The following is a 20,104-nucleotide window of genomic DNA, read 5'->3' on the forward strand; positions in this document are numbered from 1 at the left end:
AGATGAAGACTTGGGTGCTGAAGAAAATCCAAGTGTAGATAAATTACCAGCAAGTCAGCTCATTGCCACTGTGCTTTGTGATTTGGCTATTTCTACCTATGGTAATGCTGTGAATGCAACAAGGAAACAATCCTTTACCTCTGCTGTTGTTCCAGGACCCTCTGTTCCAGGACCCTCCAGCAGTACAAAAACAGCAACAATAACAACAACAACAACCACAAACAAACCAGCAAGGCTATCGAAGAATACAGTTCTAAACCTCCAGAAATATAACTGGAAAAGTGGTGAAATAGTTAATCTAACACCTGTATGGCCTCTAATGTTCACAGTTGCAATGAAGAAAGGGCGATCACCGCTTGAATATTTCCAATAGTTTTTTGATAACGAAATGCTTCAAATGATGTTCACGTACACAAATCAGTACGCAGCCAAGAGAAATAGACTAGGTGATTGTTCAGAAGATGAGATGTTGGTATTTATTGCAATACTTCTGCTAAGTGGATATGTAACAGTGTCACACAGAAAGATGTACTGGCAATCAGATAAAGACAGTCACAACAATCTCGTAACAAATGTCGTGTCCTGAGATCGATTTGACTTTATCTTTTCCAATTTGCATGTATGAAACAATGACAATTTAGATAAATCAGACCGTTTTGGGAAAATTCGCCCATTACTGTGTATGCTGAATGATAGATTCAAACAATTTGCGCCTCACGTGCGGCATCATTCTGTCGATGAATCGATGGTCCCATACTTCGGAAGTCACGGGTGCAAACAATTCATAAAAGGGAAACCAATCCAATGTGGATTCAAATTTTGGTGTGGAGGCACAAGTGGTGGATATATTATTCAGCTCGAACCCTACCAAGGAGCTGGCAGTGTAATAAGGATTATGAAACGAAAGGTATAGGGTACGGTGTGGTAATGACTTATGTTGACCAGTTACTTCCACACGTTCCATATCGAATATACTTTGACAACCTCTTTACCAGCGTTGAACTACTACATGACCTAAAAGAGAGGGGCATGGAAGCAACAGGAACAATAAGAGGAAACAGAGTTAAGAATTGTACTCTATCATCTGTAGATAAAATTATAAAAGAAAATAGAGGATCATATGAAGTTTGTTCTGACTCAGCATCCAGGTTTCCATTGTACGTTGGAATGACAACAACGTCGTTACTGTAGCCACCAACTTTGACAGAGTGCAACCACTACACACTGTAGCAAGATTTTCCAGGGAACAAAAGAAAAGGATTAGTGTGCCTCAACCTAACTCATTACACTCCTACAATACTCATATTGGAGGCATAGAGCGACCAACATGTATCACTATATAGATGCTCTATAAGAGGGAAAAAGTGGTATTTCTTGATCATTGCACATTTTATAGACATTGCAGAGCAAAATGCCTGGGATCTTCACAAGCACAACGAAGGACCCATAGATCATCTGACATATCGTCGTCGAATTGTCACTGCAATTCTTGAAAGTAAGAAAGAGAGTCACTACCAGCAGAGGATGTCCTAGTAAGAGGGCAAAACTAGATTCTAGATTTGATGGAAGAGAACATTATGTTGCTGAATTACCAATGGACGAGATAACAAAAAAGAAGAAGCAGCTGAAATGTCGAAGTTGCACAAAAAAACTATTACTATGTGCTTAAAATGTGACAAACCACTTCATGTTTGTTGCTTTTTGTCTTATCATACTAGTGCATAAAATATGTGTATAGATTATTTTCTTTGTTTTTTTTGTATTTATTAGCTGTTTTAGCCCATAATTCAAATTTATTTATGTCTATTTGAAAGTATACAAACCAAAACAAGTTAATTGTGCAATGTCATATACTTTAAAAACATGTTCCCTTTATTATTGTCCTGACGTCCTTCTGGAAGGACGCCCATTTTTGGAAATACTAAATAAAAATAAATACTCAAAATTGTTTTTACTTTCTTCCTTACAACCTTGTGGATGAATGTAGATAAGATATAAATCAATTTTGAAAAACAAATAATTCACGACTATCTGGGTTAAGTACTTCTCATTTTGCGTTGCGTACATTAATAAACGGTACCACCTACAACATTCTTCATTCTGTATATTATGCAGCTGTACAATCTCACCTTCGTTATGGGATTATGTTCTGGGGAAATTCCGAAGATGCCGTCAAAACATTCAAAATTCAATACAAAATTATAAGAATAATGGAAGGATCGCAAATCATGTAGACCACTGTTTTGAAAAAGGATGATCCTGCCTCTTCCTTGTGTGTGTATATAAGGGATAATGTCATTAGAAAATATAATTCCAAGCTATTGACTGCTAAATATGGTGCGCCACATGGATCAGTAATGGGTCCTGTTCTGTTCTTACTCTATCTAATGACTCAAACACAGCTGTGATACAAGACAAAAATTGGATGTACACGTTCAAAGTGCCAACAAGAAGTTATTTCAAAACAGTCTTATTATCAAACTATACAATGCCTTGCCAGATGCCATTTACAAACACATGCAGAACATCGATCACTTCAAATCTAAATTGAAGTCATACTTGGTTGATCACTGCTTTTACAAAGTAAATTAATATCTACAAAAATAAATTTTTCTATGTTAACCCAAGCTAGTCTCATACAGCAAATACTTGTATATTATCTCTCTGTACATAGTGTAACAACAGTTATTTAAGTACTCATCAATAATTCATACATTAATGTGTGTTATTATGTACAAAGGCATAATTATATACAAAATTATTAACATTAACATAAAAATCCAAATATCTCTTGCACCGTGTGCAGCTGTAGATGAAAATGGATCAATAAATCAAAAAAATCAAATATTCGTTTTTTATGACGGCAAATTTAAGTGAACAATGTGCAGCGGTGAAATTTTGTTTTCCACTCAATAAAAATGCTGCTGAAACTGTTTAAATCTTGAAAACAGCTTACCAAGATGACACTATGGGAAAAACTCAAGTGTACGAGTTGTTTGCTCGATTTAAAAACGGCGACATGTCGGTCGATGACAAACTTTGTTCTGGATGTCCATCAAATGCCAGAATTGACGAAAATATTGAAAAAATTGAGAGCCTGTGCTCACAGACTGTCGACAGGCAAGTGATCAACTGTCAGAGATTAGTGGGTTACCTTGGAGCTTGGTTCAGCAAATTTTAATGGAAGATTTGGGAATGAAAAGGGTTGCTGCCAAGTTTGTTCCTCGGGTTCTGACTGACAATCAAAAGGAATGTCAAGTGCAAAAATGTTGTGCTTTGAAACAATGCCTCGAAACTGATCCAGATTTTCTGTCAAAGCCATGGTGCTATGATTATGACCCAGAATCAAAGCAACAGTCAAGCCAATGGAAGACATCATCATCAACCCATGCAAAAAAAAAGTCATCAAGTCAAGTCAAATCAAATTTCAAAACAATGCTGATTTGCTTTTTTGATGCAAAGGGCGTAGTTCATTCAGAGTTTGTTCCCCCAGGTAAGACCTTCAATCAGACCTCTTATTTGGAAGTTTTAAGAAGATTGTGCAATAGTGTCCATCAAAAAAGACCAGATCTGTGGCAGACAGGAGACTGGTTCTTCCACCATGACAATGCACTTGCACACACAGCTGTCTCTGTTAGACAGTTTTTGGCTAAAACTGGCACAGTTTCACTGCCCCACGAACCTTACTCATCTGACCTGGCTCCGTGCGATTATTTTCACGCATGAAAAAAGGCACGAAAGGACACCAATTTGATAAGACTGAAGAAGTCAAGAAAAATTGAGGAAGGAACTGTCAGCCATGTCTAAAGATGACTACAAAAAATGTTTCAAACAGTGGAAGCACTGCTGGAACAAATTTATTAGTCGTAAATATATTGCTTTTAAAAATAATTCGGTTTTTTTGGGTACCCCTTGTACTATCATATATATATACATGCTAAGTTATCATACTTTTTTAGCCATTTTGTGGATTGCCTGCAAAAGTTTTGTCTAACCTATGGTTGACCATCCTTTTTTTGGTGGTGGTGGGGATATTGAAATGTAACAGCTCATTCTTCATATAATTCCTAGAACTAATTTAGCTCATCAGTGCTTAGTTTACCATTCTATCATCAGGTATGACCCATGTACGTAATTACAAGCACAACCGTTCAGTTACAAGCAATCAAATAACAAGAGACACACCAAAAATACTGTTGTTATGATGTTTGAAACCTGTAACAACTCTGATTAACATACTGTCACCTTACCATGAAAGTGTTAATCATAACACCACCAAATTACTTAGTTATTACTGAAACTCATGAAACCAAATCTTATTGATTTTGTAAACAAAGCAATTATTTGGATACTGTGATATTTATTGAAATTCTGTTCATACCAAAAAATTATTTCTGCATATTTGAATAGAGAAATGTGTGTATTTAGGGAAAATGTGATCAGCATTGATCATTCAAACTTTTTTGTGGTATTTCCTGGAAAACAGAAGAGCTGTGGTTGAGTTGGTGTCACATTCAATGCATTTCATTTGTAACTACCAGGTGATGTTAATTTTTGTAATTGACAATGACTTTTGTAATTCTAATTGCTGTATGTAACAATGTACTGATTGTTATAAAAGGTAAATAGAGAACGTAAGAGGAGGAGTAATGACAGCCAGTAAGATGTAAGATCTTGTGGGATCTCTGCTGTAATACACAGTACACCTGAAACAACTGTCTTTACATAATTATTGAGAACCATGGCATTCTCTACCCCATTTCCACTTATCAAACTTCCAAGAAACCTCATCTACAGCAAAATATCAAGAGCAAGATAAGGTGACCATGTTAATTATTATTCTGATGATACTAGTTGCACCCACCAAATTACAAGAACTTTGTTTACAGCTACCATTAACCTTCAGTTTATTCTCTTTTTGGGACAACATTCTTTTATCCTCAGCATCACAGTTACACTGCATTGGCCATAAAACTAATTCTTCCCTTTTCATGAGGGGAATACAGCAGTTATTTTTAATCTTTCACAGTTTTCAGTTATTTGTATCACTGATATTTGTAGGGTTTTTGTGGAAGAAAGCAAAAAGATTTTCCACTATTAAATGAGAAAGCATCCTGACCTTTCTTGTACAACTGTGTGGAAAGATATTATCTGTAATGAATTCTCATTTTCTTGTGTTATGACTAACATAAAGAAATTCTCACTACATGGTTATTTGTGTTGTATGGGTGTGAGCCCATTTTCAGAGAAGTGATGTCAAGAGACCAATTTAATTTGGTTCATAGTGTACTGCAGTTTGCTGGAAATAAATTGATTACTGATAAAGATCAACTTTTCAAAATAATGGAAGTTGTTGATAAAATACCTCAAACTTTTTCCCCATTCAAAAAATTATATGTAAATGAAAGTTTGCCTTTATTCCAAAGAATATACATTCTTCCAAAGAAAAGGCAGATTTTAAATAAAGTTGTTCCTTTTATGAGGTTGTGAGAATGTTTATGTACAGGATTTCATCGTTGGAGATGAGTATAGGGAGGAGATGATAGGATACAGGGGGTGGAAACTGTTGGGTGGTCATTGTGGGGACCGTATGTTACCATAGGTTGAAGCAGGTTTAATTTTCGGAGCAGAGAATGTGTTGTAATCATAACTCTCAACTGCGCATTTCAGAAAAGGTGGAGGTGAGGACCCAGACAGTTCAGGTAGTGAAGCATCCACTGAAACTAAGCATTTATTTTCAGCTGCATGTTGTGTCACAGGGTGCCACAGTTTGGCAGTGGTCATTCATCCTGGTGGACAGCTGGTTGGTAGTCATACTAGGGAAGATATACAAACAAATCTGCAGCACAGCTACGGGCACCCACATGGCACCCTCCTACGCCAACCTGTTTATTGGCCATCTAGGGGAGACCTTCCTGGCCTCCAAAAACATCATACCACTAGTCTGGTTGAGGTTCATTGATGAGATCTTCATGATACGGACTCAGGGCCAAGACACCCTATCTTCATTCCTTCACAACCTCAAGACCTTCTCTCAATCCTCTTTCCCTTGTCCTCCTCAATCCAGGATGACATCTTTCTGGACAATGACCACTTCGTCTCTGATGACTCCATCCACGCCTCTGTCCACATAAACCCATCAACTACCAACACTACCTGCATTTTGACAACAAAAAAATTCCTCCCACACAGCCTCGCCACTTGGGTATGGCGTATCTGCAGTAACAAGAACTCCCTTGCCCAATATGCTGAGGGTTTGACCAAGGCCTTCACACATGGGCACTATCCCCCAGACCTAGTCCGCAAATAGATCTCCTGTGCCATTTCCCCTCACACATCCAATCCTCCCAACACACCAAAGGACCAGCCAAAAAGGAGTGCCACCTTCACCACCCAGTATCACCCTGGACTTAAACTACTGAACATCATCCTCCACCTGGGTTTTGATTACCTGTCAACGTGCCCTGAAATGAGGGACAGCCTATCCAAGATTCTTTCCACTGCTCCTTAAGTGGTGTTACATCAACCACCCAACCTCCACAATATCCTACTCCAAATTCCAACCCCTTGCCACAGGGACCATATCCATGTAGAAGAATCAGGTGCAAGACCTGTCCAATCCACCAATCCACCAACCCAGCACCTCCTATTGCAGTCCTGTCACAGGATTACACTACCCCGTCAGAGGTTGGGCCAACTATGAAAGGAGCCATGTCATTTACCAGCTCTGCTGCAATGATTATACACCTTTTCATATTGGTATGATTATCAACCAGTTGTCCACCAGGATGAACAGCCATGGCCAAACTGTGGCCAAGAGCAAAGTACACCACCCTGTGGGACAACATGCAGATGAACATCACATGCTTGACTTCAATGGCTGCTTCACTAACCAAGCTATCTCGATCCTGTGCCCTTCACAACCGGTTTTTATGAAATGCGTAGATGAGCATTAGCTTTGCAACACATTCTCCTCTCCTGAAATTATCCTGGCCTCAATCTATGGTAACATAGTGTTCCCACACCCTCAAACCAACAGTTTCCACCCCCTCTGGCCTGTCAACTACTCCTTGTTCTCTTCTCCCAGGCTCTTTGTGTGCTGCCCTGTGCCAATGCACCTGCCCATCTTTCCCTGCTCCTCTCCAGTTTTGCTCAGTTCCCCCACTCCCAAACTCCTTGCCCCACAGCTCCCCAGCATCCCAGCACTGTGCCAGTTGGCAGTCTAGTCCCTGCATACTCTTCCAGACAGTGCTTCCCTTCTCCCCCCCCTCCTCCCATGTATACATTGCCATGCCTTCCACTTCCCTGCCCTCTCCAGAATACTGCTTCCATCATTCCACATGACAGTTGCATTCTGGTCCACACTGCCGGAGATGGCTGTTGTGTGTTCCTGAAGTGTGCTTGCTTGTGAGAATGAATGTGTGTGTTTCTCCTTCTTTTTCTGATGAAGGCTGTGGCCAAAAGCTAATGTGTAAGTGTATTTTAATTATGCCTGTTAGCAACTTAACATGCCATCTTTATGGTAAGTAGAAATCTATCTTTTCCTTATATTGTTAACATTTTATATTACTGGATAAGTGATCAAAGTTTTCTGTGGCTGGATATTTAACTCCTTTGTGAGCCACTGACAGGTTTAGTAATGAGTAATAAATGTCTTTTATTCTCCTGGTGTTGTAATTGTGGACATCACTATGCTTCTAGAATTGTGATGGATTATTTAGAACAATTTTCATTAGTGAACACACATACTATGAAGGAGCAATTAAAAATTCCCAGTCCCTCTCAGAGGTGCCTACAAAATGACTAGAATGAACACTGCTTATTATTCTCAATGGTAAATTTCCTGCAATCAGCACTTGTTTTCAAAGTGATGAATTGCCCCAAAAAATGATTAGCAATAAGCAAAATACACTGCCTGAAAAAATAAAAAACTTAGAAAGAGAGGAGGCAATGAAAGGAAACTTCAGGAGTTGCAAGGGTATGTGGTGTTACTTCAGTGATTACAAAATAGAATCAAATTTATGAAGAAATTAGCAGTATGAGCAGTTTATAAGTACGTCATTGCACCCCTCTGGGCTTCATGCATGCTATTCACTGATTCAGTTGGGAAGGGAGTCATAAAGCCTTTTGTATCTTCTTCTGAGACAAGTTGACCCACAGCTACTGTAGCTGAGCCTCGATATCCTGGATACCGGAACTGAGACAGAAAAAGAAAGGGAGATTGGGTTTAATGTCCCTTTGATATCGAAGTCATCAGATACTGACTGAGATGGACCTGATGTCCATGCTGGTCTGACACACATTCTACTGGGAACAGATCTGGGGATCTTACTTGCCACAGGAATGCATCAACATCACACACACATTTCATAGAGGCAAGTGTCTTATGGAAAAACATTGTCCTGTTGATAAACGGCACCACAATACTGTTGCACGAGAGGTAATGCATCGGGACGCCAGATATCCCTGATGTACCATTGTGACATTGTGACATTGGAACTCCCTCATCTTTACCAGTTGTGACCGGAAGTCATACAAGATGGAGCCCCACACTATGATGCCAGAAGTTACACCACTGTGCCTCTCCAAAACATTTGAAGAGTGAGACTGCTCGTCACGTCACTACCATACTCAGTAACATTGGTCACCTGGAGCTGCCCAAAAGGAGATGGACGATGAGGCCCTTTCCAAACTCTGTCGGGTGGTGACCAGGTGCTATTTACAGCCCTTATATAATCGACCAGCCCTGTAACACTACTAATCATGGCCACAACTAATGCACTTTGGTGACTGTTGTATCTACCACAGAGAATTGCAACTCTAATTTGCATAAACCCCCCCCCCCCACTCCCTGCTCTCCACTAGGTGTACATTTATGAAGCCACATTGACATCCTATTGTTTCTTCTGGGTGCTTCAATTTTTTCTTCAGGCAGTGTATATAAAGATTACACTTCGTTTTAATGAGTAGAAATATACAAAATATGTTGAGTTGTAGCTTTGTTTGATGCCAGAACTAGAAATTATACAAAGAGTGAAAGTCGGTAAACTTAGTTGTTTGAGCAGATCAGTAATATGTTCTTTTAATTCGAGTTGTCATTAATAAGTTCACCCAGCTATTTGGAGCATTCTACTGTATTTACTGATTACTGCCCCTATGCTATGTTAAATTTTGGTGGTGGTCTGGGTGTTACACAGAACTGAATATTATGTTTTTTTCCACAACAGTAGTGAGAATTCATTTTCAGAGTGTCACATAACAATTCTTTGGAAACATTATTAAAAATTTCTTTTGTTATTGTCCCTCTCTAACAGGATTAATTATAACACTTGTGCCATCTGCAAAAAGTACTAACTCTGCTTTCAAAACTCAGTAATTGCTGAACCAGTTCAACACAGATGCACTGTTTGTGCAGCAGCTACTGTGTGTGTCAGCAGCAGCTTCTGTATCACCACAACCCTTAACTCTAAGTGACTTAAATGTTTTTGCCAGCATAACAATGAAAAACATGTCAGCATGTATTGTTTGAAAATAGTAATGAATAAAACTGCTGAATTTATTATTTTTTGTAAATCCACCATGAGATTTGAGGTGGTAAATATTCATACCAAAAAAATTAAGAGAAGAAAAAAGTTTGCGTGATAAAAATACAGTATCATGTAGCACGTTAAAAGTTGCTGAACAACTAAATAAACTGCAACCTATCTAAAACACAAAAGGGAGCCAACATACAGACCGACCGAGCGAGGTGGCGCAGTGGTTAGACACTGGACTCGCATTCGGGAGGACGACGGTTCAATCCCGCGTCTGGCCATCCTGATTTGGGTTTTCCGTGATTTCCCTAAATCACTCCAGGCAAATGCTGGGGTGGTTCCTCTGAAAGGGCATGGCCGACTTCCTTCCCCATCCTTCCCTAATCCGATGAGACCGATGACCACGCTGTCTGGTCTCCTTCCCCAAACAACCAACAACCAACCAACATACGGACCATGGGTTACCACTTAGATAAGATAAGACACACTATTTGTTCCACAGACCTATAGGGAGGGGATACTGAAGGATGAAATAAATGTCACAAAAACAAAAATACGTGAAATACCCAGATTGAATTTTCACTCTGCTGCACAATTCATGTTGACAATGAAACTTCCTGACAGATAATATGTGCTGGACTAGGACTCAAACCAGGGAACTTTGCCTTCCATGGACCAGTACTGTACCAACTGAGATATCCAGGAGCGACTCACAACCCACCGTCACAGCTTTACTTTTTCACCAGTACCTTTTCTCCTACCTTCCAGACTTCACAGAAGTTCTAAATTTTCCTTGTGGGACTAGCTTCTAGTGAAAAAAAAAGGAACTGTCAAAAATTGGCTTAGCTACAGACTAGGATATTGTTTCCAGAATTCACTGTGACAGGTAAAGCTCCCACATTTGAGTGCTATCATGCACACAGTTTTAAACTGCCTGGAAATTTCATGCATAAAACATATTTGCAAAATAACACGTATGTTACTGTTGCTTTTACGAACGTTAAGTAAGATAGTTCTCAAGGATATAGAAAAGTAAAAAATGTTACACATTTTTCCATTTATGTCTCAAAAAGTAATTTTGGATGAATCGTTCTCCAGAGCTATAGAGTTAGATTACACAACACCTGCACTGCAGTTCAAGAGAGTAAGCAAGAGATGAGGCAGGGGAGGGGGGGGGGGCAATCTTCCAGTGGCACAATATTTTTGATAGATTTAGCAGAGCATGTACAATTCCTTAGCACTATAAGGATGAAATCAATACTGAAACAATACATGGATTTGACACACAAGACCAGATTAACATTTCTAGATTATTATTTGATATGTGGTCATTTACATGCCATTTCTATACGCCTGTGTATTAAATGTAGGAGTAAACTGAAGTCTATCATGAAGCAATGTTTGTGTCCAACAGATACCAAGAGTAGTAACGTATTATCCACATATTATGAAGTTCTGGACACTCTGGAAATAATGGGAATCGACCATAAAAAGTTAAGTTTCATTTTTTATTTTATTTCAGTGACTCTGAAGTTATTTCAGATTTTTCTGCTGGAACATTGTCATAGATGTTAGTAGGCTCCCTTCTTACATGTACAACCAATTGTTAAGTCATTTTTACATAAGAATTGCGCACATGGTCACAAAAAAAGTGTGGGTTACACCTACTCTTAGAGTGAAAAGGAAGCCACTATTAAGTTTTGTAAGTTTGCCTTTTCGTCATTTCCACTCACATTAAAAAAGAAAAACAGGATTTTTATGATATAGCACCATTACTTTATATCAACTTATACATTTCTAACAATCTCACATTATCTTTCTATACACATTCAGACGAAAGGTTTTCTTTTTTATCTCCTTAGCCAAGGATTGGTTTACTTCCCTTAAAATGGGATTTGGTAACATATCACTACGAATCTGAACTGATGTCTTATGTTGCTACAAAAATGATTAATCAAGATAAAAATATTTATAAATGACACAATTTATTTCAATACAATTAAAAATTTATATTGAAAAAATCAATGAACAATTAAAATATGAGACTTTGCTGTAAGTTTTGTTTTAGCTGTACTCTCAGTAGAGACAGCCAGAAAATATCACTGATTAGAAAAAACAATTGTGCCCAAACACAAATACTGTTACAAACTGCAACTTCAGAGAGCCTCAAATAAACTGTGTGCAACATTTTTTCTCCAGGAGATTAAAAAAGAATCATTTAACAACTTAAACACAAAAAAGCTTTGAGCAATACTTAACTACATCCTGTTCTCTCATCAAAGAATATTAGTTTCAGTCTTCTATAGATTGCAATGCCAATATGACAAAAACAAAATTTATCTTACCTGTAAACTTAGCATAATGCACTAAGAAATCGAATACAATTGTAAGAAAAAGCCTGCTGCATCATCAAAGTTCATAGGTGATATAGGAATTTCTATGCTATATAACTGCGTTCCTACATTTGTGAACAATCATCACTTTAAAAAAGTTTCTCTTTGAACAAAGTTCATTCATTTTCACTCGAATAATGTTTGAACAGGATACAACAGTAACATAGTTTTACAAATTTTCTTTCAGGTAAATAAAGCACAAATATCGACATATGTTTTCAGCATGGGCACTGCCCATGTTTATATTTTACATCACATTAAATCTCTACAACAGGACAAGGGAGTTAAGTGTGGTGGTTCTTTTTGACTTTTATTAGTTGTTCCTAATACAGTTACAGGAACGAGCTGAAAATCTACTAATTTTAAGTGCAAGTTTGTTACCCTCTAATCCATCTAACGAGTTCTAGGACAACTGGTTGCAGGACATTATTTCTGATCTCTCAAAATTTGACACCATTAGATAAATGTTTAGAACAACTTTCCCAAGAAATTGATAAATAGACCTCACACTGATATTCAGAGAAGAAAATTGGAAATTACTTTTTCAGCATAATAAATATTTATGAGGACTTCAGAAGACCAAATTCAGTTCAAGTGCATCACTGTCACAAAAACCTTGACGGACGCCGCTGATGCGATGACAGAGTTGTTGCAAAAGTATACAGATTATAGCTGTACGGTGAAAAGCTGACAGTCACACCAAGCAATATTATCTTCTGCCTTCTTATCTTGTCAATTGAGAAATATTTAAAAACTATCACTGTCTCACTTATATGAAAGCACATACTTACATAGATAGCATTTTATTTTGTCCTTTGGTAATATCTTGCTGAACAAGGGAAATAATCTGTTGCACAATTACATAACAACTACATTAAATCCACCCACTTATCAGATTTTTAAAAGTCTGATTTAAAAAATGATTACAATTTAGTGAAGTCTTGAATGGGCAGTGCTTAGAACACACACATGCAAGTGCAGAGTGTCAGTCACGCAAATACTGAGGAAAACATTCATTCTTTGCATGTAACATTTCAGTGTAAAAAAGAAATCTGCAATATTTTGTACATGTGTATAATGTCAGAAGCTACATATGTGGCTTCACGCTTTTTAAATCCAGCACGAAAATCTATTTTTGTTACGCCGAGACAGCGGCACTTTTCTATGGCACAAAAATTTAGGACTCAGGAAGGGTGCATTCGAAATAGGCATCTGCTCTCAGTTTTAATGGAAAATAAAGCTAAGCCACAAAAGGGGGGGATATCAAACATGTGCATTTCCAAAGTCTTGTGCTCTTCATGGTCAGTCGCCAATTATTAAAAAGTACAGTTCAATGTGAACTCTATCAGCTTGGTCTCAATCAGTCAAGAAAATGCACTGCCATTTTCAACATTATACATGATTCTTTATTTGAGAATGGAGAAGTAATTCCACTTTCCGAGTTAAACATGTATTTAGATTAACGATGTCTATCTAAAATGCAATAATTTTAGCTCCAGATGCAAAGCTCTGATTTTTTTAGTAAATGAGTAATATTTGGAACGAAAAAGTAATCCCAGCTATGCAATTAAACACTTGTTTCATGGACTGTTTCAAAGAGTTTCATTCCACATTTGATACGGTACACATGCAAACACATTAAAATGGTGAAAACATGAATTTACCCTCACATCATGAGGCACTGTGTGGAATCTAACATTCTCTGTAGCTTATCACCAGCATCCAATATTATATGCTGACGATTTTTGAGTGCCACATTTCATAAATTCAGTGTGTTTCCAGATTAAGATTGAATTGATCACAAGTAACTGCTGAGAACAAAAGAAATGAAACACACTCAGAATTAAGTTTTAAAGTTAACGTGTAGAAATTGATCTACCTGCCAAAACACTTATGCTAAAATTCAGCACGGACCTGCAGTTCACCACACGCCTTTAGATTAGTTGCACTGTCTTTACCTTAATTTTAAAAATGTAGGAGACGAAGGTACACACACAGATTTCGATGCATTTAAAACTCTGTCACCTCTTAACAAATTTTGATACATTTTCCCACTTTTTCCCTTTATGTATATATATATATATAGGACAACACTTTCGGTTAATGACTGCATATAGTTCAAGAGTCTATATTTTCACAGATCATACCACAAAATTTCACACGAGAAGTATCAATTAAATAATTGAAACAAAGAAAGAAACTGAACATAGCTTGCAACCTCATCTGGATGCCATTTGGATTTGTAAAAACAAAAAATTATTTTATCACTAAACAATGTAGTAGGTTATCTGTGTTTTTAATCTTCCATTGCTCAATAACACTTTTCCCTCAAAAATAAACTGTAACACGGAAATGTCGTTATTGCCGGCGTCCGTCTTCCACGCCCAGTCCCAGTTCCAGCTCCAGAGCCAGATGCCGGTCGCCTCCCCCAGGAGCCCGGCGTCAGACGGAGGACCAGTGGGGGTGCCTCGGGGGGGCGGGGGCCGCGGGGGGCTGCCCTCAGGTCTGCAGGGCAGTGGCAATCTCACGGTGGATGCCAGCCAGCTCAGCCAGCTGTGCCGCCAGCTGTGCATTCAGTGTGTCCAGTACACGGCGCTGTGACTCCTGGGCTGCGAGCGCCGTCTCCAGCTGCGCCTGTGCCAGCGACACAGCCGCCTGCAGCTCGGCGTTCTCCTGCTGTAGGTTCTGTGGGCAGTTGCAAGTGTATGGCTTTACAATGAGGATGGAAAACATTTCATTAGATAGATCTATACCTGTGCGTAATGCAAGGAAACAGAACACTTGTTTCCCAACTTTGTAGTTATGGGATAATCAAAAATGGTTCAAATGGCCCTGAGCACCATGGGACTTAACATCTAAGGTCATCAGTCCCCTAGAACTTAGACCTACTTAAACCTAACTAACCTAAGGACGTCACACACATCCATGCCCGAGGCAGGTTTCGAACCTGTGACCGTAGCGGTCGCGCGGTTCCAGACTGAAGCGCCTAGAACTGCTCGGCCACATGGGCCCGCTATGGGAAAATCGTAGTTGCTGAAGTAAAACCATTATGTAGTACTCCACACCAGCTGCATGTCTTATTTAACCATAATTAGCTTCAGACATAGAAGTCAATTTTCACGTGGCACAGAATTTCCAATAATGAAAACCAATCAGCTGAACGTTTTAGGTAGGGTGGCAGGTCTGACATTTGGCTTTACCCCCAAAGGCCTCACACTTAAAGTTCCCATCTCTGGCTGCAACCCTTCTTTCCATCAGTCCCTATACCAGTTCCAAACTGAACAATCCATTGCCCTCACCCACCTAATCCTTCACCTACACATCAACTCAGCCAATGAACACACCCGTCAACTCCTATCCTTAATAAAAGTCCTCAATCTTTCCTCTCCCACATCCACACCGGCTGTTCAGAGCATCCTTCTACAGGCCAACCGCAAATCAGAACAGCATGCCACCCTTCACCTCAAAAAACTATCCAATCTCCTGGTTTCCCACCTCCGGAAAGGCAACTCACTCACCTTTCACAACCTTTCCAGCAAACCTCAACCTCCTCTCATTGCACACAAACCCAGTCTCTCCCATCTACTCAACCTCCCACTTCCAGCTCCACTCCCTCCAAAACCTCAAAATTCCAATCAACACAATCTGGAACCACAACACCCTAATTCAGTAGTTAACCTTTCCTCCAAACCTCTCTCCCAATCCGAAACCTCTGTCCTATCCAAAGGCCTCACCTTCAGCCCCACTCCCAGATTCAACCAAACAGCCCTCGTCAAAGATTTACTGACCTACACTCGTACTCTCTGCTGGAAGTATCACTTTGCCACGAAGAAAAATGACCCTAATCCTACTCTTAATGATCCAACTCCCCAAGACACTATCCAAATTGAACCCTGCCTGGAACAGTTTCGTCCTCCGTCACAGCGGGACCCACCTCCTCTTCCTCAAAATCACCCCCTCCAAACCTTCCAGGAATTTCTGACTTCCAGCCTTGCCTCTCAATCCTTCATAAAAAACCTTAATCCTACTCCCAACATTGCCACTGCTGAAGCCCAGGCTATCCGTGATCTAAAGGCTGACCGGTCCATCGTCATCCTTCCGGCGGACAAGGGTTCCACGACCGTGGTACTTGATCGTCGGGAGTTTGTGGCTGAGGGACTGCGTCAGCTCTCCCATCTACTCAACCTCCCACTTCCAGCTCCACTCCCTCCAAAACCTCAAAATTCCAATCAACACAATCTGGAACCACAACACCCTAATTCAGTAGTTAACCTTTCCTCCAAACCTCTCTCCCAATCCGAAACCTCTGTCCTATCCAAAGGCCTCACCTTCAGCCCCACTCCCAGATTCAACCAAACAGCCCTCGTCAAAGATTTACTGACCTACACTCGTACTCTCTGCTGGAAGTATCACTTTGCCATGAAGAAAAATGACCCTAATCCTACTCTTAATGATCCAACTCCCCAAGACACTATCCAAATTGAACCCTGCCTGGAACAGTTTCGTCCTCCGTCACAGCGGGACCCACCTCCTCTTCCTCAAAATCACCCCCTCCAAACCTTCCAGGAATTTCTGACTTCCAGCCTTGCCTCTCAATCCTTCATAAAAAACCTTAATCCTACTCCCAACATTGCCACTGCTGAAGCCCAGGCTATCCGTGATCTAAAGGCTGACCGGTCCATCGTCATCCTTCCGGCGGACAAGGGTTCCACGACCGTGGTACTTGATCGTCGGGAGTTTGTGGCTGAGGGACTGCGTCAGCTTTCAGACAACACCACATACAAAGTTTGCCAAGGTAATCCCATTCCTGATGTCCAGGCGGAGCTTCAAGGAATCCTCAGAACCTTAGGCCCCCTACAAAACCTTTCACCTGACTCCATCAACCTCCTGACCCCACCGACGCCCCGCACCCCTACCTTCTACCTTCTTCCTAAAATTCACAAACCCAATCATCCCGGCCGCCCCATTGTAGCTGGTTACCAAGCCCCCACAGAACGTATCTCTGCCTACGTAGATCAACACCTTCAACCCATTACATGCAGTCTCCCATCCTTCATCAAACACACCAACCACTTTCTCGAACGCCTGGAATCCTTACCCAATCCGTTACCCCCGGAAACAATTCTTGTAACCATTGATGCCACTTCCTTATACACAAATATCCCGCACGTCCAGGGCCTCGCTGCGATGGAGCACTTCCTTTCACGCCGATCACCTGCCACCCTACCTAAAACCTCTTTCCTCATTACCTTAGCCAGCTTCATCCTGACCCACAACTTCTTCACTTTTGAAGGCCAGACATACCAACAATTAAAGGGAACAGCCATGGGTACCAGGATGGGCCCCCTCGTACGGCAACCTATTCATGGGTCGCTTAGAGGAAGCCTTCTTGGTTACCCAAGCCTGCCAACCCAAAGTTTGGTACAGATTTATTGATGACATCTTCATGATCTGGACTCACAGTGAAGAAGAACTCCAGAATTTACTCTCCAACCTCAACTCCTTTGGTTCCATCAGATTCACCTGGTCCTACTCCAAATCCCATGCCACTTTCCTTGATGTTGACCTCCACCTGTCCAATGGCCAGCTTCACACGTCCGTCCACATCAAACCCACCAACAAGCAACAGTACCTCCATTATGACAGCTGCCACCCATTCCACATCAAACGGTCCCTTCCCTACAGCCTAGGTCTTCGTGGCAAACGAATCTGCTCCAGTCCGGAATCCCTGAACCATTACACCAACAACCTGACAACAGCTTTCGCATCCCGCAACTACCCTCCCGGCCTGGTACAGAAGCAAATAACCAGAGCCACTTCCTGATCCTCTCAAACCCAGAACCTCTCACAGAAGAAACACAAAAGTGCCCCACTTGTGACAGGATACTTTCCAGGACTGGATCAGACTCTGAATGTGGCTCTCCAGCAGGGATACGACTTCCTCAAATCCTGCCCTGAAATGAGATCCATCCTTCATGAAATCCTCCTCACTCCACCAAGAGTGTCTTTCCGCCGTCCACCTAACCTTCGTAACCTCTTAGTTCATCCCTATGAAATCCCCAAACCACCTTCCCTACCCTCTGGCTCCTACCCTTGTAACCGCCCCCAGTGTAAAACCTGTCCCATGCACCCTCCCACCACCACCTACTCCAGTCCTGTAACCCGGAAGGTGTACACGATCAAAGGCAGAGCAACGTGTGAAAGCACCCACGTGATTTACCAACTGACCTGCCTACACTGTGACGCATTCTATGTGGGAATGACCAGCAACAAACTGTCCATTCGCATGAATGGACACAGGCAGACAGTGTTTGTTGGTAATGAGGATCACCCTGTGGCTAAACATGCCTTGGTGCACGGCCAGCACATCTTGGCACAGTGTTACACCGTCCGGGTTATCTGGATACTTCCCACTAACACCAACCTATCTGAACTCCGGAGATGGGAACTTGCTCTTCAATATATCCTCTCTTCCCGTTATCCACCAGGCCTCAATCTCCGCTAATTTCAAGTTGCCGCCACTCATACCTCACCTGTCATTCAACAACATCATTGCCTCTGCACTTCCACCTCGACTGACATCTCTGGCCAAACTCTTTGTCTTTAAATATGTCTGCTTGTGTGTGTGTGTGTGTGTGTGTGTGTGTGTGTGTGTGTGTGTGCGCGCGCGCGATGGAGCGAGTGTATACCCGTCTTTTTTTCCCCCCTAAGGCAAGTCTTTCCGCTCCCGGGATTGGAATGACTCCTTACCCTCTCCCTTAAAACCCACATCCTTTTGTCTTTCCCTCTCCTTCCCTCTTTCCTGATGAGGCAACAGTTTGTTGCGAAAGCTTGAATTTTGTGTGTATGTTTGTGTTTGTTTGTGTGTCTATCGACGTGCCAGCGCTTTCGTTTGGTAAGTCACATCATCTTTGTTTATATATATATAAAATTGGTAACAGTGCACAGTTTACATTGACAAATATTTCATATTTCGTGATAGTACTCCCAAGATGACACACACACACACACACAGAGAGAGAGAGAGAGAGAGAGAGAGAGAGAGAGAGAGAGCGAACACAGTACTTTTACACGCTTACTCTATGTTTTGCATGAACTGTTTTTTAAAGGTAGACAAGTCTTTTGCTTTAGCAAATCTAGTTCCAGACAACTGAAAAATTATGCAAGAAAGAAATTTAATTATTTTAATAATCTGTGATTTACATAAGAAACTATTATGGCATATGATAGGATGTAACAAAATACACTCCTGGAAATGGAAAAAAGAACACATTGACACCGGTGTGTCAGACCCACCATACTTGCTCCGGACACTGCGAGAGGGCTGTACAAGCAATGATCACACGCACGGCACAGCGGACACACCAGGAACCGCGGTGTTGGCCGTCGAATGGCGCTAGCTGCGCAGCATTTGTGCACCGCCGCCGTCAGTGTCAGCCAGTTTGCCGTGGCACACGGAGCTCCATCGCAGTCTTTAACACTGGTAGCATGCCGCGACAGCGTGGACGTGAACCGTATGTGCAGTTGACGGACTTTGAGCGAGGGCGTATAGTGGGCATGCGGGAGACCGGGTGGACGTACCGCCGAATTGCTCAACACGTGGGGCGTGAGGTCTCCACAGTACATCGATGTTGTCGCCAGTGGTCGGCGGAAGGTGCACGTGCCCGTCGACATGGGACCGGACCGCAGCGACGCACGGATGCACGGCAAGACCGTAGGATCCTACGCAGTGCCGTAGGGGACCGCACCGCCACTTCCCAGCAAATTAGGGACACTGTTGCTCCTGGGGTATCGACGAGGACCATTCGCAACCGTCTCCATGAAGCTGGGCTACGGTCCCGCACACCGTTAGGCCGTCTTCCGCTCACACCCCAACATCGTGCAGCCTGCCTCCAGTGGTGTCGCGACAGGCGTGAATGGAGGGACGAATGCAGACGTGTCGTCTTCAGCGATGAGAGTCGCTTCTGCCTTGGTGCCAATGATGGTCGTATGCGTGTTTGGCGCCGTGCAGGTGAGCGCCACAATCAGGACTGCATACGACCGAGGCGCACAGGGCCAACACCCGGCATCATGGTGTGGGGAGCGATCTCCTACACTGGCCGTACACCACTGGTGATCGTCGAGGGGACACTGAATAGTGCACGGTACATCCAAACCGTCATCGAACCCATCGTTCTA

General features: G+C 41.6%; 1 protein-coding gene across 1 annotated transcript in view; it reads right to left on the reverse strand.

Moving 5' to 3' along the window:
• Nucleotides 1-11,078: 11,078 nt before the first annotated feature.
• The window catches only part of LOC124799191 (homer protein homolog 2), a 222,853-nt gene continuing 213,827 nt past the window's right edge, over nucleotides 11,079-20,104 (reverse strand). The window contains exon 10 of the mRNA XM_047262726.1: nucleotides 11,079-14,611. Within this exon, the coding sequence (XP_047118682.1) occupies nucleotides 14,426-14,611 (186 nt within the window). The 3' untranslated portion in view covers nucleotides 11,079-14,425. The remainder of the gene's footprint in view (nucleotides 14,612-20,104) is intronic.

This window comes from Schistocerca piceifrons, chromosome 5 (genome assembly GCF_021461385.2).
Source record: "Schistocerca piceifrons isolate TAMUIC-IGC-003096 chromosome 5, iqSchPice1.1, whole genome shotgun sequence".
Lineage (NCBI taxonomy): Eukaryota > Metazoa > Arthropoda > Insecta > Orthoptera > Acrididae > Schistocerca > Schistocerca piceifrons.